The 21,417-nt window shown below is 36.1% G+C and overlaps 3 protein-coding genes across 6 annotated transcripts; 1 reads left to right on the forward strand and 2 right to left on the reverse strand.

Annotated features, from left to right (window-relative positions):
- LOC114726463 (tyrosine--tRNA ligase, chloroplastic/mitochondrial) lies at nt 1-3,760 on the reverse strand. Of its 3 annotated transcripts, XM_028913064.1 has the most exons (3): nt 1,016-3,760; nt 789-904; nt 1-596 (listed from the first exon to the last, which is right to left on the reverse strand). In XM_028913064.1, exon 1 carries the CDS (start codon nt 3,749-3,751, stop codon nt 2,237-2,239), a length of 1,515 nt encoding a protein of 504 aa, XP_028768897.1. In that variant the 5' UTR covers nt 3,752-3,760; the 3' UTR covers nt 1-596; nt 789-904; nt 1,016-2,236. The 3 variants fall into 3 exon arrangements, with proteins under 3 accessions (XP_028768897.1, XP_028768898.1, XP_028768896.1); XM_028913065.1 differs by having other exon boundaries at nt 1-904; nt 1,042-3,760; XM_028913063.1 differs by having other exon boundaries at nt 1-904.
- Nucleotides 3,761-6,710: 2,950 nt separating this feature from the next.
- On the forward strand, nt 6,711-11,979 carry LOC114726462 (U-box domain-containing protein 4). 2 transcript variants are annotated; one of them, XM_028913062.1, is made up of 5 exons: nt 6,711-7,010; nt 8,264-8,544; nt 8,978-9,094; nt 9,217-11,271; nt 11,360-11,979. In XM_028913062.1, exons 2-5 carry the CDS (start codon nt 8,269-8,271, stop codon nt 11,411-11,413), a joined length of 2,502 nt encoding a protein of 833 aa, XP_028768895.1. In that variant the 5' UTR covers nt 6,711-7,010; nt 8,264-8,268; the 3' UTR covers nt 11,414-11,979. The 2 variants fall into 2 exon arrangements, with proteins under 2 accessions (XP_028768895.1, XP_028768893.1); XM_028913060.1 differs by having other exon boundaries at nt 6,711-7,006.
- Nucleotides 11,980-12,920: 941 nt separating this feature from the next.
- Nucleotides 12,921-15,002, reverse strand: LOC114726485 (peroxidase 4). Its single transcript, XM_028913091.1, has 4 exons — nt 14,705-15,002; nt 13,900-14,091; nt 13,649-13,817; nt 12,921-13,513 (listed from the first exon to the last, which is right to left on the reverse strand). Exons 1-4 carry the CDS (start codon nt 14,915-14,917, stop codon nt 13,122-13,124), a joined length of 966 nt encoding a protein of 321 aa, XP_028768924.1. The 5' UTR covers nt 14,918-15,002; the 3' UTR covers nt 12,921-13,121.
- Nucleotides 15,003-21,417: the final 6,415 nt, after the last annotated feature.

Consider the following 21,417-nt stretch of genomic DNA (forward strand, 5'->3'; position numbering starts at 1 on the left):
TTTGTACAACCATGGCTCCCAAGATAAGCATTTAGGCATATGTATTATGTACAAGAATCATGTAATATAAAGAATGATTCTTAAGATCAAATTTTAAGGTGGGGAAAATCAAGAAGTCAGATACAGTGTCACTTGGGACACATCACAGAAGCAAACGTGGAAAATCTGAAAGTGCAGCAAGATTCCAATACAGCTCCATCAATTGCAGATATATTACAGTTGTTTGCCTATACAACACCAAGCCCCTTCAAAGCACTAGCAGATTTTCAACTTTACAAATCCAACCATTAATATAACTGATCACTTGGTAGATAAGACCCAAAAGCTGAAGGTAATAAGGATAACAAATTGCAGAATGAGAAGGGGATAATGTAGAAATGCAATCTCAGCAACCTGTAATCATGCTTTTTTGTTCAACTATCACATTTACAATTATTAAAATGATTGTAGATTGTCTGTTGAAAGCTACTCAATGACGCTCACAAGAAGAGAGAGAAAAAGGAAACCGAACCAAAGATAAGAACTAGGCCGCGTATTGTAAAGCTGGCTCCAATAAATAAGACTTGCATTAATATCCTCGTCAAATCTCATTTCACCTTTCAACAGAAAAAATCTCAATTATTTAGCAGACACAACCCTTCAATGGAAACCACTAAAAAGCGAAATAAAAGAAGTAAATGACTCAAAGCCCCCTTCAAGGATCTCATATTCATGGGGCATGATTGAAATCCACCAAGCACAGGGAAATGAATCAACAAATGAAGAGAAAAGGTGAAGAGAGGAGGTACTTGTAGAGAAGAAAGAGACTATTGAATCAATCCATAGGTAGCACAAAACGTTCCCTAAATCGGAATTGAGGGCCCGCAGCATCAAAGGAGCACCACTCATCAAAGTCTTGCAAACTCTACACGGAGAAAACAATAAAAAGAAATTGAAGAAAAGAAGAGGAAGAAGTGCAGAAGATAAAAAGAAAAAAGAAAATGAAAGAAATAAATAAACGGGAAAGAATTCAAACCTTTGATGTTAAGGAAGAATTCCAACCTTCAATAATCACATTGCGGCTTGCTCATGGTAGAGATTGTGAAAAGCGACACTTGCATCACCAGATCTAGGCTTGTAATTTTATTTTTATATTTAGTTGAACTATTTTTTTTAATTTCTTTCACACATAAATATCATTTGCAAAATTAAAACTAATATAATACATGTCAATGCCTTCTCAACATTCAACATTCAAGCAGGCAAAAATGCCAAGTTATGCCATTGCTACTTTCTTTCTCCTGCTCAATTTTTTTTTTTGGGGATAACTTCTCCTGCTCAATTTTTGATCTTGAAAGCAGGTTTTGAATAATTTTTTATATGTTGAAAAATTTTCTCATAGAATTAGAATGATCCATCCGTAGCAGCCTGTACTGCCACAAAGAACTATAGTTAACAAGCAAAGGGTGAAAACAGGACAAAGCAGCTGTAACTAACGGACCAACTAATGGCACCAGGGTATATCCTATAAGAGTCAAGGGAAAAAGGAATCACAGCAAAAGTAAAAGGGCGTCATAGGAAGGGTTTTTGAAAGGAGGCCAGCATAAGAGGGGGAGAAGATCAGAGTAGCAGATAAAGTTGGGTGAAAACAGATGATTTTGTCTATCTAAGAGCAAGTTTTGGTAGGAATATTTTCACCAATGTATTGCTTAAGTGCAAGCAGGTGATGGTTCATGTTTTAATACGTGCATCCAGATTGACCCTAATCTGCCAGATGCATTAGAACCCAATGAAAACTTAAATTTGTTTAACTAGTCTTCACCTCAATGCTCTGACACGCAAAGCAATGCATCATAATCTTAGATATTACTTATGGAGAGGTCAGTGCAGCAGATAATCATTGAATTCTCAAAATAAAATGTTGTTCAAACAACCTCTAGATTCATTCTTATTATTCAATGCTCAATATTATTGGCATTCGTAATTCAACTCAAGTATGGTTTATAACAGAATAATAAGCACTCCAGAAATAAGTTTGCAGTTCCAATAGTGGAAGTGAATAAAGATGCATGTAGCATACAAAAAGATAATTAACAATAATTTCATGGACGTTGAAGCACCTTATTGAATGTCAAAATTGATGACCAATCGGTGCACTTGTTTCAAAGATAACCAACAAAATCAAAGATTAAATATGCATACAAAAAGTATACAAAGCAAATATCAGTCTACAAAGAAAACTCCAGTATCAACCAGTTCATGCTATTCGCACCAGAACCTTGTTCTTTTTGCCTGCCGATAAAAGAAGCACTTTTCCGTCCACTATATCTACAGCCTCTATTCTCTTGTCTTCCTTGTTTACTCGGTTATTGTTCAAGTAAATGCCTCCTTGCTTTAACATTCTGCGCGCAGCAGATTTGCTGTCAAACAAACCAGCAGAAACTGATAGATCAACCAAAGACAAACTCAAAACTTCATCATAAGCTAAAGAGCAAGAGGGGACATCCTCAGCTATCCCCTCAATAGTTTTCCAGTCCAACTTTGTCTGAGATCCTGGCCTTAAGGCTTCTGTTGCCTTAAAAGCGTCATTTAACCCGTCTTCCCCGTGAACGAAACGGGTAACTTCTTCAGCAAGCCTCCGCTGAATGGTATTAGGCACATAACCAGGTTTCGTCATCTCTCTCTCCAAGGCCTCTATCTCTTCAATATCCAAAAAAGTAAGAATTTTCATAAACCTGATCACATCAGCATCAGGAACAGAGAAAAAATACTGGTAAAATTTGTAAGGAGACAAAAAGGCAGGGGATAACCAAATAGCGCCATCCTCGGATTTACCAAATTTGGTACCATCGCTTTTCAGTAGAAGAGGAAATGTCAAGCCATAGGCACCCTCAGCCTGTAATATTTTTCGAATTAACTCAGTCCCAGCAGTTATATTACCCCACTGATCACTACCCCCAATTTGAACATTAACACCCTCGTTCTGGAACAAATGTAAGAAATCATAGCCCTGCAACAACTGGTAAGTGAACTCCGTATAGCTCATTCCTTGTTCCGACTCCAACCTCTTCCTCACACTTTCTTTGGCCATCATTGAACCCACCCTGGCATATCGACCTACTCGTTTCAGAAAATCCAGTAAACTAAACTCCTTCCACCAATCGTAGTTATTCAAAATCACAAGGGAAGAATCGTCGAGATTCGAATTCGCATTCAAGTACAAATTTTGAGTACCACCCAGAATTCTTCTTATAGTGTTACTAATACCTACGATGTTCTTCTCCAGAGTATCGGCATCAAGTTCAGGTCTCTCGAGGGCCTTCCCAGACGGGTCTCCAATACGAGCGGTGGCGCCTCCGATCAGAGCAACAGCTTTATGGCCGCAGCGGCGGAACCACGAGAGCACGATGAGCCCAAGAAGGTTGCCCAAGTGTAGGCTCTCAGCTGTGGGGTCAAAACCACAATAGACCTTGAGGGGTCCAGCAGCAGGGTCCGAACAGGCTGTTTTAAGAGCATCGCTAGTAAGCGACTCAAGTAGGCCTCTTTCCTCAAGGATTTCGACGACATTGGGGCGAAGCACTCGATTCTGTTGCTGAGGGTCAGAGGCAGAAGGTGAGATCTGGAGACTGCAAGTGGCCCTGGTGAATTGAAGACGAAGGCAAGGAGAAAAATTGGAAGAAAAGGAGGAAGAAGAAGAAGCTTTGAAGGAAAAAAGAAAGAGCTTGGTGGGATGGGAGAACAGAAGGGACCTCGAAGCAGAAATGGTGGCCATTCCGCTTGGTCTCCTGACCTTGTTAGGGATATTGAGCGCCCGCAACACTCATGGAAAAGAGTGGTTATTTTTATTTTAAGAACCTAAGAATTCTTTAAATTTTGTAAATTGTAAATATCAAGACCAAAAAAATATTAATTATAGATAAATTTTAGAAACTTCCATAATTCTCAATTAATTATTACTAACGAGTAAGTACTTGTATATTTTATTTTATTTGCAAGAATTTTACGTGTAATCAAATGCTAGATCAGGTAAGGTGTATCAAAGTAAGTTTAATGAAATTATGATAAATCAAGAAAATTAAATCAACATACTTTGAGTTCATTAGGAACTTTTTTTCTTCTTATCAGTTAAAGTCAAAGCTAATTAGGCCATTATATCACTTCTCTTTATTATATTCTTGTAAAAAATGACATGTTTTAAGTATATTTACAATTTATAATTTACAAGAATCATAATTTATGAATAATACTCTTTGCAATAATTTTTATCCATATCCAATTTTTGCCAAATATCCATATCTGATTTAATCCGGAATAAGTTAAAATAAAATCTGTACCCACATCTATGTATATTTAACTGGCATATTCTGTGTATGAGACGCACTTCACACCTGTATTACCCACGAGGGGGGGGGGGAGCCGTTCCTTTTTCTGCTGACTAAGGAAACAGAAAGCCGTTGGAGCGCCACCGCCTTTTTCCGCGAAGTTCGAAACCTGTATCGCTCGTGCCACGAACCCGGTACTGCTCCGTTGCCGACTCTCAAATATCTCATTGTAGTTTTCAGGCTCTCACCCAACTCTCTGTTAGGCTCCAAGATCAATCTTTTGTACTAAATCCATCATTTGGCGATCAAGGCTCAACTCTTCGAGTTCAATTTTTATTGTTCTGTTATTGTTCACAAATTTTTTTTCCCCTTTGTTCGGATTCAAAACGGCATTGATTGAGCCTTCGGCGGAGGACTCATGTTCTGCTCCTTCGCCGTCGTTGCTGGCGAACTGTGCTCGTTATGCCTGCCGATGTGACGGCGAAGAGAGAACGTCAAATGCGGGTTCTGATGTCTCTACTCTAGTATTATTCTGTAAATTTAGTTTTCTTAATTGCTGCAACTAATGTTCGAGACCAGAGAGTGATGCTAAGGTGGTAAATTGATCTTTTTTTTTAAAAAAAAAAAAGTTTGGATTTGGTTTTGCTATGGTATATGTTCAGGTTGGCTGCGATGAGAATTTAATGGGTTTCGTTTTCTGATTCAGTTACTTTTCAGCATCAGATGAGAAAGAAACTCTGTACCATAAAAATCCACTGGTAGATATCAGCCTGGATCAAATATATTGTAGATGTAAAAAACTACAATAAATTCAGGCTCTAGCTCTGTTCTTTGGCCTCGTAAATAAGTAAAGAGGGGAAATTAAGCTTAAAAGAGAAGCTTATAATCACCTTGGCGTAGGTTTAGCTTCAAGTGTTTATTGGCTTCGCTCTGCACTCTGGACAGTGGACACCACGAAAAGAGCCCACATGTGAGTAATAGTGCTCTTGTTCCTTAACTCTCATGCAACAGAATGATGAAGACAACAAAAAGAGACCAGCCAAGTTTATCAGGGAAGTTTTCTTTGAAATGCAGACAGCTAAACAACAACCCGTGATGTGAGGAGAAGGAAGTTCCTAGAGTGGGTGAAAATTTTAAGGGAGAATTACCATGACCTTCAAAGAAAGGAATTTAATTGTCAAAGAAATTTTAATAACAAGTGATCAGTATGAATATATTGTTATTATTTACTTTATAACTTATCATTACATGCTCTTTAGTTGTCAATAAGTTTTAGGATAATTAAATTTCTTTTTTAAAACTTAGATTATAATTCTCCCAAATTCTAATGGCAAACTGGTTTTGGGGACAAATGTTCCAATCAACCCCCACCCTTTTGTTTCAGAATAAATGGTATAATATTGAAAACAAGAAGGAGAATTAAATTCTTGACATTTATAGGAGTTTGTTATTTAAAATTGAGTAATGCCATTCATTTAAAATTTATTTTCTCCATTATTATGTAAATATCCTAGCATAGTAGCATTGGTGGTACAAAAATATATGATACAAGGAATTCAGTTTATTTGAAAACAGAACTAAGAATAAATTGCCTTTGGAGGTAAACTTCCTAGTATTGTTCATGTTTTTAAGGAGAAAAGATGCTACTATTCTTCCCAGGCTGCGGAGTTTTCTGTTTGAAGTATTAGAATTTTTTCTTTGTTCGTTTAATAATGTTTATATTTATAATTATACATTATGTCTAAATCATATGGCTAGATTTTAATATGTCTTTTATGTCAATATTTAAACTTATTATTTGTCCTTTTTATTTTTTTAAAAGTTTACTTTAGTTATCAAATCCTATGCATGTAAGGATCTCCCAAATCTGTGGGCCAAAAAAAAAGTGCCTCCCAAATCTTAACTATTTTATAAAAAAAAAGTGGACAAAAAGCAAAATTCGTCATCTGCTATAGAGATTAGAGAATGACAATAAAGATAAGAAATGAAAAAAAAAATTATAAAAACAGTTGAGGGGGGAAAAAAACTGATTGAAACGATGGCCAAAAATGGCACTGAGAAAGCTGAAAACAATGGAATAAAGGACGAACCCACATCAAATGGCCTTCTCGCTTTACAGCTCATCGTGGCTTCCCTTTCATGAATTTTAAATTCTCTTAATTGAATAAAAATAAAATTGTTGTTAAGTCTTGAAGTATTATTATTTTATCTCCAAGCTTTTTTTCTTTTTACTTCGCCCCCACAACTCGAGCATCTTAACGTTTTTTCTTTTTAGGAAAAAAGCTGATTCAATTTTTTTTGGGTGAAAAAAACTGATTCAATTAATTGAACACAGAAAAGCAAAAAAAAAAAAAAAATGAACGAGAGGAGGATGAATTAAAATCGTTGAACATGGAGTAGTCAGTGCGTTTTTTGGGCAGTCAGAAGTCAGTGATTTTTTTGGCCAGGCTAGTCAGTGGTTGAATAATAGAACGAAGACCAAAAAGAGAAATGGTGATATAGAAACACGACCTTTCTTGATATCTCAAGATTGCCCTAAACGAGCATCCATTCCATTCCTCTGGTGGGTGCGATCACCTCTGGGGGCGTTCACGAACCATCTTGCTGTCATCCATAACTCGTCTTGCGTTTCAACTGTCTCCTCTTCAATTACTGGAACAGGGTCCAGGGGTTCCTAAAAATAGCATCTTTTTCATTGCCTTTCGGTGGGTTAAATCCTTATTTCCTTAAATTTCTCAAATTTTAAGCTCGTGGCTATTTGATTTTATATGCTTTCCTTGATTAAGTTTGTTTTCTTCATGAAAAATGGACAAATATAATACCGGGTTTGAGATGCTATTATTTGTATGAGTTTGCAGTTCTTGTTGCTGTTGTTAGCGAGAATGGTAGAATTCTGGGGATGTATCTGGTTGGAAGATTGTAATTTGTGGCTTCTATGTTGCATTTATTTCGTAATTAGTTAATGCTTGGTAGTTGAATTATATTGCCGTTTTATCATATCTTTTGTTTTGGAATCTATGGCCCTGTGTTCCTTGGCTAATCATGTTCAGCACACTATGGTGTTTTCCCTCTGCAAAATGTAGAATTATGAAGTCCCACTACACTGATAATTCTTTCTTTCAAAATAATGAGAGTTAGTTTGAACTTGCTGGTTAAATTGAGTGGGGTTTATTCAGCAAACCTAGTTAAGCTTAATGTGCTGAATTGGCTCATTTGGAATGTAAATCCAACGGATTTCCTCTGTCCTTTAGCAGCATGCTATCTCACCTCGTTCGTGTTGTATTTGGTTCCAACGAAATGTGAAAGTTTTTAATCAAAAGTTTCTTCCTTTGCATCTTATTTGGGTTTCAGCAATATATTTTTTTTTTCCAAAGAGAATTTTCTATTGTCCATTTGCAAAGGGATTGGAGAGCTCTGCTAAGCGAACAAGTCTCTACTTTTTAACTTGGGAGGACTTCTGGTTGTCAATTTTGTGTTGTTTTTTCCTCTTTTCATCGATATTATTTCATACAAAATAAAAGGAAGGAGAATTATTCCTCGTGGTTATCCATGTTCTTGGTTAATTTCAGAGTATATTGATAGGACGTAGTGAGTTATAGGTCTAGAATAATACCAAGCTCTCATTTGCCACTTTTGTGCCATTCTTTCTGGGGTAAGTTGCTTTTGTGCTGTCTGGTCTGGTAGTGATGGCCAGTCAATGATTTGCATATGTATCTTGTGGAGTAGATGGTTTAAGGTTTCTATAAATAAAATTGATATTCATAGGCACTAGTGCACCACTGCTCTAGTTCACCTGTCTTTTGTGTTTATATTGCGCCTGAATTTCTGGTCTGTTTGTTTTTCTTGTAATGGAGACAGTTAGAATTTTCAAGCGCATGCTGTAATAATTCTCATTTGTTTCTGGGAAGTATCTTATTCATTTCCTTTCAGATCTACAATCAAATTTTCTGTTACTGATGCAGGTGTTATGGAGATATCCTTGTTAAAGGTTCTTATTAATGGCATATCCTCATTTTTGAATCTATCTTTTTCTGGGAATGGGAACTCAGAATTTGTTTCAAAGTATTACCAAAAGGTGGAGGAGACACTTAAGTTCCTCAAGCCTATAGCTGATGCTTTGGTTAATTCTGAATTAGCGTCTGATGAAGTGCTTAACAAGGAATGTGAAGAAGCAGGTCAGGCTGTTGATGAGTTGAGGGAGCTTTTCGGGAATTGGCACCCATTGTCTAGCAAAGTTTACTTTGTAAGTCTCGTATAATAACTTAATAAGTGCTTAAAATTTTAGAGCAGATTTCATATTATCAATTGATAATTCATAGTGAAATAAACTGAGCTTCCATCATGGGGTGGTTGTCTTCTTCCTTCGCCTGTTGCAGTTGTTAACCCTATGGACAATTTTTAGGTAAATATCTTTCGATGTATTACTTTGTCACTTTGTGACTTGCAAGGAGGTCACGCTATTTAGTGCTGTCTTGCATAAGAGGTGCATGGTTAAAATGCCACAAATTAGTCTACATTATATATCATTTCCCTCCATGACTGGATTGGTGTGAAATATGTGAAATATCATTGCTTGAGATCAGTAGCCATCAACCGTTGGAGAAGAATAAGTAAGAATTCTTGTTGTCTGTTAAGTACCTACTGGATTCTCACCACTCCTCTTTCTTGATTATTAGGTTATGCAAGTTGAATCGTTGCTATCTAGGATTCAGACTTCAGCACTCCATATTTTCCAGCAGCTGAAGACTTCTCATCTCAGTCTTCCAGACGAACTGAATACTGTACAAGTCGAGGTGATTTATGTTATTAATATTTTTTTGTTTTAAAAAAAATTATCTCGCCTTTTAGTACAGTTTTCATGTTTTTATTTGCATAGAACTCAATTACAACGTCTACTATCAACTTAAAACTGCAGCACTGTATTGCTAAACTTAAGCTTTTGGGACATGAGGATGAAATCCTGTCAATCATTAAAGAAGCTATTAGCGAACAAGTGGAAGGTGCAGGACCTAGTTCAGAGGTCCTAGCAAACCTTGCTGAGAGCTTGAGCCTGAGGTCTAACGAAGAGATTCTGATTGAGGCTGTAGCCCTTGAAAAGTTGAAGGAGATTGCTGAACAGGCTGAAAAATCTGCTGAAGCTGAGTATATTGATCAATTGATTACTCTTGTAACTCGTATGCATGAGCGTCTTGTTGCGCTTAAGCAAGCCCAGAGCTGTAGCCCAGTTGCAGTACCTCCTGATTTTTGCTGTCCTCTTTCTTTGGAGTTGATGATGGATCCGGTAATTGTGGCTTCAGGGCAAACTTATGAGCGGGCTTTCATCAAGAACTGGATTGATTTGGGACTTACTGTCTGTCCTAAGACACGTCAGACCTTGGCTCACACCAACTTAATACCTAACTACACTGTAAAGGCATTAATTGCAAACTGGTGTGAATCAAACAATGTGAAGCCAGTTGATCCCATAGTGTCCACAAACTTAAATCAATCATCTTTTCTTAATGGGTACGTGGAATCTGGTGCAAACAGGGAATCACCTGTTTTTGCTCATTCTAGGACCAATCTTCCATCCTCTCCAGAGGCAGTTCGCTCTCATTCTTTCAGCTCACCGAGTAAGAGCTTAACCTCTGGAGGAATCCACAGAGAGGGAACATCACCATTTCATCCCCGTTCAACTTCAGAAGGTTCCATAAGTGGCATGGCTAATGGGCAGTGTTTGGATTTTGCAAGAACATCACCCCCGGGTTCTGATGATAGGTCTGCTGGCTCAGATGAGAGGAGTGAGGATTCAGGTGTCCAACCGTCAACGTCTCAATCTATAACTGAATCTTCCAATGCCTATAGCTCTGAACAATCCCAAGCCCATGTTAGAGCAGCTTCTGATTCCAGTGCCCTAGCCAGTGTTCAAGGAACACAAGGTGATGGTCACAGTACTCCCCAGATGTCAACCACTGCTGGCAACAGCAAGGATGTTTCTGTAGGGGTGAATTCTGGGATAGATGCTAATGGTGGTGCAGCTATCGGTGCTCCCCAGAGAGAACCTGAGATCTCACCCCGTGTGGAGACAAGGCCTCGAAACCAAAGTATATGGCGGCGGCCATCAGAAAGATTTGTTCCTAGGGTTGTGCCCTCTGCTGGCGAAACAAGAGCTGATCTTTCTGCTCTTGAAGTCCAGGTTAAGAGTCTGGTTGAGGACTTGAAGAGCGCTTCTCTTGATACTCAAAGGGAGGCAACATCAAGGCTCCGCCTTCTTGCTAAGCACAATATGGATAATAGACTTGTGATTGCAAACTGTGGAGCCATTGACTTGTTGGTTGACTTACTTAAATCAGCTGATACAACAATCCAGGAAAATTCTGTCACAGCACTTCTGAACTTATCAATCAATGACAACAACAAAAGTGCAATTGCAAATGCTGGTGCAATTGATCCTCTAATCCATGTGCTTGAGACCGGGAGCTCTGAAGCCAAGGAGAATTCAGCTGCCACTCTCTTCAGCTTATCAGTGATTGAAGAAAACAAGATCAGGATAGGGAGGTCTGGGGCAATTAGGCCTCTGGTTGATTTATTAGGCAATGGGACTCCAAGAGGAAAGAAAGATGCTGCCACTGCTTTGTTTAACTTGTCAATTTATCATGAAAACAAGGGCCGCATCGTGCAAGCTGGAGCCGTGAAGCACCTTGTGGAATTAATGGATCCGGCGGCTGGAATGGTTGATAAGGCAGTGGCTGTCCTAGCAAACCTTGCCACGATTCAAGAAGGAAGAACTGCCATTGGCAGTGAAGGTGGGATCCCTGTTTTAGTCGAGGTGGTCGAGTTGGGTTCAGCAAGAGGAAAGGAGAATGCAGCGGCAGCTCTACTACATCTTTGCTCAAACAATCCTCGATATTTGGGCACAGTGCTTCAAGAAGGAGCTGTCCCACCATTAGTAGCTTTGTCACAATCAGGCACCCCAAGGGCTAAAGAAAAGGTATGGTTCTTCCAATGTTTTCTCACATTTTAACTGCCTTTTATCTTTATAAATAGTGATGGCACTTTGTTTTTCGGTGTATGTTTAGGCCCAGACTCTCCTCAACCAAATTAGAAATCAAAGACACAATGCTGGGAGATGATGATTTCGAGTTCATGGCCTTTTTGTACCTTAAGAAAAGTTTTGAATCACGTCTTACGGAACATCTCTAAATTAAACTTTGATGGGGCAACAAATAATGCTTGTAAAGGTGATTTGGATTTTTTTTTTTTTTTTGGTTTTTAACTTGCCATGTAGAGGTGAAAAATATTGACGGACGATTGATTGAGTCCTCTTGTAAACTCTACGATGATAAGGAAAATATATACCTGTAAATCTAACTTCTGCTTCAAGAAAAAGAACTACGCCTCATAATAGTGGCAGAGCTTGGGCAGGTCCACGACGGACATACATTGAAGCTTTTTCCTTTGTGGAAGCAGTGTTATATATTGACATATTGATTCGCACATTGGCGTCATGCTTGGTTTTATTCTTTGTCAAGTCAGATTTTCTGTGAGGTTATCAAATTTGTTTATTTTCACGTAATTGTACTGTTAAGTTATTCAGCAAAATTATTAGTGTATATTTCTTTTTTAGATTAAATCATGTGATGCAGAAGTGAAGAAACCCGTCATGCATTTGTCATAATACTTCTTTATGATCCCACAATCCACATGGCCTACATTTCATTCCTCCCTGGGTAATCGCCCTGCTTCAGATGAGAGACTCAAGAATTGTGATTCTGAATCCCCTCAGGCCATTGAAGCATATCCATAATTCTGCGATTGGACTATCTCCTTCACGAAGTCTGCTATTCGTTGACAGATTCTATCATTCTAACGAAACCAGTCACGGAAGTCTATGGCACTGTGCGATGTTTGGATTAACTTTTAGCTTTGCCTGAATCTGCATAAAAATACTTTTTTTTTTCAAGTGATTACAGGAGTTGCCAAACCTCCTCTCAACCCGAATCGCCTCTATGCCTTTCTGTTGCACCACTGCTTTGATAGAAAAATGACGACCTTAGTATTTGTCCGATGTCTAAATTGATACAGGCGTGTAATGCTCGAGATGCATAATTCTATTATATGAGGAGATACATTAGTCCATAGCTACTCTTTCATTATGCTTCCTATTTTTATTGTATGCTTGACAAATGTTTCTGAAGTCTGTTAATTATGCCATTTGTTACCGAAAAAGTCAAATATTACAAAGTTAGGTTTAGATGGTCTATCTCTAATATTTAATATAAGAGTTTATTTGACTTTTATTTTAGTTTTAAATATAAGATTTTAATCCACTTTATCTTTTATATTTATCCATATTTTTTTAAGGTAGTCTTTGTAATAATGATAGTTCTAGTCAATATATTTTATTGGTAAGGATATTTTATGAAAGATAATACATGACTAATTTTTTTAATCTACTCAAATTAATTAACTAGTTTTTATATTAAGCACGAAAGTAGTATAATTTTTTTCCTTGGGAGGAGTCGGAATTAAAAAAAAAATTGTTAAGTCACTTCGCATGCAGATTTTATTATGACGCCACATGTAGAGTTTTTGTTATTCTGTCCATGATCGGATTAATAAACATATCTGTAGATGAACTTACTGAAATAAAGAACATCAAACTAAAACTTATATTTTACTTTTTTTGCCTTGCAGTAAAATACGGTTCTAAACGAAACCGAAGAATTCACAACTTGCCGAGAAATCACTCCGACTCCCACAAACACAATTCAACTGGGCACAACAAAATTATAAAAAACAAGAACAAAAAAAAATTCTCTTTCTTAGTTTCTCCAAATTCTAATCCACCCTCCTACAGTTCCTCCTGATCTGTCCTTTAGAACCAGTCAAGGGCTTGATATCTCCCATCTTGATCATGGCAGCGACGAAGTCAGCGTGGAAGGCCCTGGGATTCTTACTGTAGGCTCGAACCAGCGAGTCAGTGGGTCCGCCATTGAAGAGGACCTGATCAGAGTGAAGGAGGCCCCTCTTGGCAATGAGATTCTTGAAGTAGTGGTTGTCGAAGTTGTTGGGAGTGACGAAGTCGAGGTTTGCAACGTTGTTGTCTCCTGATCCGGTTTTCGCAGGACATGTCCTCCTCCTTGCATTTGCAAATGCTCTGTCTATGTCGGTCTCGTTGTGGATCCGACTTCTGAAACTCGAACACCTTGCCTTTCCTATCGTGTGCGCTCCTTTGTTATGGACAAAAAAGCTTTGTCAGTTAAAAGTTACTGGTAATTATAAATTAAGCTTTCGCAATGTGAATAAAAATATCAAAGCTCTTCTTATGGGAGTGAGGTGGCTTTTAAGCTAAAAACGAGGAATACCAGATAAGGCAACCAGGTCCTTGGCAGAGAGCCCGTGAGATTTGAAGTTGGAGATGAGAGTGTTTAGAGATGAAAATGGAGATGGGATGGCTCCACTGTTTGCAGCTGCCAAGCCAGCGGTCTTTGAATCCCTCCTTCCTAGCTTCACATTCCAATTAGGGCCTCCAAGCTTCGCATATCCATAAACATCAATAACAACTCAAACATCACAGAGAATTACTTAAGTGCCGTGAAAAGTAAAGTGAACTCACAAGAAGAACAGAGTCACGAGCAGCAATGGCTAGAATATCAGCACAAGAGACGACGCCAGGGCATTCTTTCTCCACCTTTGATTTTATGGCATCGATCACTTCAAATCCTCTCGCTGAGTTCTTGTTAGGAAGAGCATTCTTCTCTCCTTTGAACGACCCTGTGTCATCCAGCAGTATTGATGCGTCGCACCCCTGTTTCATGTCAAAACACAATTCAGCATCAAATCTCAGCTTAATTCATCATCTCATCATGAACAGCGCAAATTCAAAGAAAAGCTGCTTTTTCATTTCTTGGTTTGTCCTTTCTTTATTATGTCAAGTGGGGAAGCATGTCTATATTTGAAAGTTCCAAATTATGATGACTAAACTGGGCCATTCCAGTACTAATATCATCATATTGCCGGCAAGCACATAACCAATAAATGACATTAATGATTTATGTACAGATAATTGGCAACTTCGGGGGTGTTTGGAAGCTCAATAATTACTCCTCAGGAGTACTTTTCTACAAATGAAAACAAACTCTTTCACATGTTTCGTATATCGTAAAAATGCTTCTGAAATCATGCTTTTGATCTTACCCAAACGCTTCCTTCATCTAGCTAGACACAATGTCCTTATGGCTAAACTTGTGTGGGTGTGTGTGTGTTCGTTCTTTTTTTTCAAATATCTAAAACGTGGGAGTGGGAAAGATGAAGAGAAGGTAATTAAAAACGAAGTTGTGTTTAAAAGAAGGAGGAAGGTAAAAACAAGGAATAATAATGAAGATGTACGGTGGAGAGAGAGAGTGAAATGAAGACGTTACATTGACGAAGCAGTCATGGAAGAAGAGACGGAGGAGAGAAGCTCCCATGCGACGTTCCTTGGCTATAGCAGAATGGACCACAGATTTCACAGTGTTGAAGACCTTTGGACAGCGCTTTGAATAGAAGTTTGGAGACAGCTGAGCCGAACAGCTCCCCGCCACGATCATCAAGAAGAAAGCTAACCCAACAATGGCTGAACAAGAACGACCCATTATTTCTCGTTCTTGAATACAATCTTCACCAAGCTCAATATATCACTGGTTAATGTAACGTTGATCTGTGAAGATACGAAGGTGGTGAAGGAGCAATTTATAGAGCCCAAAGGAGGAGCGTGGATGTGGGGCCCTTTGCCCTCACTTTCCTCTTCCCTTCTCTCCCCTCTCCTACAGTACCCGTCATCCCCTGTTCGCTTTCTCTTACCTACTCACCACCTCACGGAAGGGAAGTGCATGCAATGAACAGTTCTTTTACGTCTCCATGAAATGACTTGCTGATAAGGATCAAAGTTAAGATTTTTTTTTTTTCAAAAAATATTTTGATGGCCGACAATTATGGTGTGTTTAGATATGCTTGTTAAAATTAAAATCCATTTACGATTTGTTTATTAACAATAATATACACACACATATGGGAATCAACCACTGATTGTAATCAGAGGACAAAGCCCATGTGTGCATGCAGAGTTAATATAATGTAAGGTTTAACAGGGCTCAAATAAAAATGTTTCTAATTAGCAAGTTTTGATCAATTCTCGTGGAACTGATTGAAAATATTAAGTGTAATTAATGAAACGGTCGTATAAGTTAGGTGGGAAAATAATTACTACTATACTAATTAAAAATAATTTCTTAGCTGGAAAACATATTATTGATAAGGGTGAACTGAACTTTCTTCAAACGCTGGGTACCATGCTTAGATTTTCGGGAAGTGTAGGGTCGGCTACTGTTATGGAATTGATCAATTGAAGAATAATACGCCACCATTGACTATTCAAAAGTTGCACAGAGACTACTAATATATAGAATTTCATTTGTTATGAATTTATCAATGAAACGACAGGAACCCTTGTTCCATGCATGTGTTTGCCACGAATCATTAAATAATTCAAAAACAAAATGAGATGGATAAAAGAATATATCCATGTGTAAAAGTTTGAAAGACAGTTGTCAAGCAGCTACTAGCTAGCCAGCTAGCTATTTAAAGCTATGGATGCCCCTCTCAATTATTGAAATGAAGGGTGTGTTTGGATGAAACCAAACCGTGGTTTGGAAAAGTGATTCTGGAGAATAGATTCTGGGAAGAATAGATTTTGTGAAGAATAGATTTTGTAAAAAAGTGATTCTGAGAAGTGAGAGTGTTTAGATAGTTGTTATCAGAAGCACTTTTTATATATACAAATTACTAAAAAAAAGACATAAGTTAATATGATAATTACAGAAAAAATAGATTTTATGATATATTTTAATTTGAAGAAATAAAATTGTTAATAATATGTTTTTTACCAACATAATTAATAATACATAAGATAATATAATTAATAAATAATTAATGTCTATATATATTTATAAAATATAAGATTAAATATATTTATAAAAAAATATGTTTATAAAAAAAATAACAAGATACATATCATATAGACCCTCACACTCTCCCTTTTTTCTCCAAAAGCAAAAAAATTTTGCTTTTTCCAAAACCATGGTTTTGGAGTCAAAACCATGGTTTTGGTTTTTGGAGAGGCTGTTTGGGTAGCATTTTCCCCAAACCATGGTTTGGGTCCCCAAACCATGGTTTGGGGTGCTATCCAAACAGAGCCGAAGTTGGCCTGGCATGTCGATATTCTGTTATATTTTTCTGCTGACGAGTTGCCTCTAATTAACATTTTAAGAATCGTTGGCCAAAAAAAAAAACATTTTAAGAATCAATACTTGTTTAATTTATTTGTGATGAGCACGAAGGTTGACAGTTCCAAAAGCTAATATGTATTATAGCAGACCCATCTTTGTATATTATAACCTCTTCTGTTTGGTTTCTTTTCTACCATTTATTCTTTGATGTTAACAATCAGTTTGTCTTTTTATTAGCGCGAGTGTGCTTCTTCTTTTTTCCTGGGGTGATGACTGATCTCTTTCCGCTTTTTCTCTTTTCTTATAAAAAGATTAATTATATAAAATGAGAAAAATTATACAAGCATATATAATCAGTATACTAGAGTTTAGCTTCGGAAGTGAGGAATTAATAAACAAAATATTCTTTATATAAAGAGAATGATTGAAAAAAGCATAGCTGTTTTGCCTTTCGTCTTTGGCCGTCGGTGTGCTACTTGAGAGGAATAATAAAAGCACCCATATGTATGTATGTGTAGGAGAAAATGACACACAGCATCTATAACTTACGGCGTGGACAAGCAACATTAAAGTTGTTAATTTCAAACCTCAATAATAATTTTGATGGAACGTAGGTTTGATTAACCAGTAGACTAGCGCGTGCATGTACTCACACACACACCCACACTCATGCACACACATACACACTAAAAGAGATTACTTTGTGAGATCGAGGCTCTTGGGTGTGTTTGTGTGATCTTGCTATAATCAAGCATCCCATTAAAGGATTGTGATTTTATAATTTTTTATACAAAAGAATTTTTTTTTGGTAGAAGTTAAATAATTTTTCTTTTTGATTAATTAATTGTTAAAACATACCTAGTCTGATGTGCGGAATATAAAATATACCTACATATATATTATTGAATCTAAAAAACTTAGATTCTATTAACTTCATCTTAAGATTTAATAACTTTTTAATTTTATATCTATTAATAATAAGCTGGAGATAAAATGGTACGCCCGTGTAATAAAGGGACCTTTAATAATAAGTACAAAACAAAGTTTTCTCACTTTTAAGAGTAGTAGATAATTGAGGAGAGAGAGTTTTTACTTTTCACGGGACGGGGAAACTTCTGGGCTCTGATAATGCGTACAGCGGACGATGGATGTTTTGGAGACTACGTTACTTGGATTCTTTTCATTTCACTTCGCGAATTATTGAGGCGAGAAAGCTTCCATCACAATGACTTGACATTATTTAATGGTACGAGTTAGTTGGAAATGCTGTCCTTATACGTGGAATTCTTATCATTCGTTCACGCATTTACAGCCCACTTCCATTCGCATTCTTTGTACCATAAAATTCAAACATCCTCATTATTATCTCCCTTTCTCTTGATCACTGCCTTATCCTCTCTCTAGCTCTTTCACTAGAATTAATTAGCTAATAATAATAAGGATTAACACAAACTTTTATTCTTTAAATTTGTCTTCATTTTAGTTCTGGTTTCTCAAATTTTAAACTGCAGGTTTTGGTCATTCAATTTTCTTTTCATTTATAATATTAATTCCTACAATCTAATAAAAAGTTAGACCATTTTGCTTTTTCAGGGACCAAAACCTATGATTTGAAATTTGAAGGCTCAAAACCAAAATGAGAATAAATTTAAAGGACTAAAGATTATATTAATCCTAATAATAATAATAATAGTATATTTTCTCCCCATCGTCATCAACAGTAGACAATAAGTACCACACCAATTGATTAAATTAGACCCCAGTTGGAATCCATTTTTTGGTCTTATCACTCGTTCTAATTAACGTAGGGGCTGTTTGTTTAAAATTTTAAAATTGTTGTTGGCAAAAAATAAAAATTATTGAATAATTAACAATTTGAGGACCTGATAGCTTTTTTATAATATAAAAAATATTGGTACTCTGTAAATTTTGTATACACAGACTATTAGTAAAATTTGAACACGGAACTCTTCCCTAATTTTTCCTTCAAAATATATCAATAAATGCCGTTTTGACTTAAATAGATGTGATGCTAACTGTGAAATACACATACTGGTCTGCAATTACTCTCTTCTTCTGATCCATGAATTATTAATTAATTAGTTATCGGTCAGCTGCATTTGGTCATGTGGACTGTTTGGCATCATGATTATAAATCATTTAATTAAGGCTTGCCAAATGACAAGTTGTTTATCTCATCAGATCCACGGGCTGATTATTTTATAAAGAAGACTTTTTCTTTAATTACATTTTCGTTTAATTCGTAAATTTTTCTTTATATTAATTAAAATATTAAAATTATATACATAAATGATAGCAGTAATTAATCTGCTAGCTGGTGCATTATTTAACTACTTAATTGTAATTTTCTTTTTGTACCCCTTAATCATTTCATGACCAGCATCATATATATGATCACAAATGACTAGTTATGTGAAAGCTAAATTAAAATATAATTTCACTTATACTTTAAGCAATCCCCAGAACCTCAATAACATATATAATTGATATATTAAGGTGATGTTTTACCACTGAAACGGTTGACCGAGTTTTCAGCAACAGTCTCGTATTCATGTGATGGAAGTATTTAAGATTAGATTTAATAATAATAATAATAATAATAATCATTATCTGATTACTTGTTTATTCCTCTAATCCTATTTATAAGGTTGAAAGAGAATTTTTTTGTCTTATTTATAAGTGACATCATTAAATTTATCATATAAATATATTATTTTATCCTTTATTTATTATTGAGTAGCTTTTATTCTCATATATAAGGTATATAAAATAGGGATGAAGTTGAAAAGTTAGATTTTAAGTGAAAATTAATGAGATTTAATATTTTTCTTATTTCTTGTGAAACATATTAAAAATAATTTATAAAAACTTTTAAAAAAATGGAACACATGCTCTGAGAGAGAGAGGTCTCAAAATTCAAAATCAACTTCACTACTTATTACAGCATCTGACAACGACTAATCAATTCAAAGAACAAAAAAACAAAAGAGATCAATTTGGTGGAGCCAACTTGCAATGGGGAATCATGATGAGTTAGTTAAAAAGTTGGTGTGGCAATATTGATGCGTAATTTGACTGAAGCTGCACAAAAAGTTTGAGAAGGCAGCTGGGAATAGAATACTGATGATCCAATTCTTCAATGGAGGCTTCGCTGTTACGTACCTTTTGCTTTTCACTAAACAACTTCATGCAAAAATTAGTAGGGCCTCCTCGATCACTTCTTCATAAGCCTCCTCAAAAAGTCGTTGAAAAGGTCTTATGAATCGTTAAAAAACAGAAAAGAAACATCATCCTCTGACCTATTCACATATCCAAAATAAGAAGATGTACATTTTTTCCCTTAAAACATAAATACGGAAGGTTTAAGAGAAGAAAAGCAATCTTTATCAGTTGCCCATAAAAGAATATTAGAATTTTTCTGTTCACTAATAATGGAGTAGTTTTTATATTGCAGATTAATTTATAAATCCTCTCAAATGTTCACCATCGATATCTTCAAACACATCATTAACAATACTTTTTGAGTAGTTTAAATTAATGTGCATATACTCTAATAATTTATCAATGATCAAGTTCAGAATAAAGAAATAATTGTCGGGGCAAAGCTAAAAACTAAAAAGCACTGCTAGCTGTACTATAAGTAGGGGGCTTTTTGAAAAGGATAAGTCAATATAGTACTGCACCAACTCAACCAATGGCTGCCCATTGCAATCAAAAACTGCGCCCTTGGACTCTTCACGGGCTGCTCTTTCACTAACCACGCACGCCAACTCAACATTCTTTGATTAACATGTGTACGACAAATAACATATTTAATGTCTCCTATAATATATAAAATTCATTACTTGCACTCCAAATAAAGCAAACTGACCGACTCTCTTTTACAAGCAATAGTGTGTTCTATATTATATTAATATTTGGAAAGTTTTGAACGTGAAAACTGTTCATATCTATCTATCCATTTCATCGTGTCGTTTCATTGATCTTAAACTAGTTAGGCAATCAATTTGAAGGATATTTTTCACGTGAATGCTGAATTTAAATCGTGTTTTGTGATTTTATGTCGAGAGAAACCATGGGAAACGTCACGTTTGGTCACAAAGCTTGGATTGTATGAATGTAGGCTAAATTTGATTGCGTTCAAAGCAATGATTAATTAAAGAAGTTCTTATCTTAAATCTGAATCCTAGGTTGGTAAATGGATTGCCCGCCCCTGTGTGGAATTCTCCAGGATAAAGTAACCACATAGTAAAATAAAAACAAAAGGGATTAAAAAAAATTAATCAGTAGTGACACTAATTGAGTATACAAGTCTCAAGAGAATTATTCAAACCGATTACATATTCTTGGAACGCCAATGGATATTAGAAAAGCTGCACGTGCATTGGCATCCATACGAGGGGGAAATTCAGCTTTGAATAGATGTAGTCCAATCTTGAAGCAGGACCATACATAAATGACCGCTGCTGTGAATTTAATAATGTCGCTATACTATACCCACTCCTCCTCATTTTTCATAAGATGCCAAAATTTGAACGGATTTGGTCATTTTATAAGATTTTAATGAGCAGTATTTGAATATTCAACCTATTTTTATTAATTGTGCTCCTAATTAATTTTCTATTCTCTTTTATACCCTTTTTTTATAGTATATTTTTTATCCTTTATTTTATTTAGTAGTATTTATTTCTCTTATTTACTCCCTTCTAGGGCATATATACTTGCTTAATTTTTACATATTTATTATTTTTAACTAATTTTATCTAGTTTATTAAGCCGTGTAATTTGATTAAAAATATCTTATAAATTTGTGAATAGTTAATTTCGTGAATATAAAATTTGATACT

The sequence above is a fragment of the Neltuma alba genome, unplaced genomic scaffold (genome assembly GCF_004799145.2).
Source record: "Neltuma alba isolate B1F8T4 unplaced genomic scaffold, ASM479914v2 tig00012379_pilon, whole genome shotgun sequence".
Lineage (NCBI taxonomy): Eukaryota > Viridiplantae > Streptophyta > Magnoliopsida > Fabales > Fabaceae > Neltuma > Neltuma alba.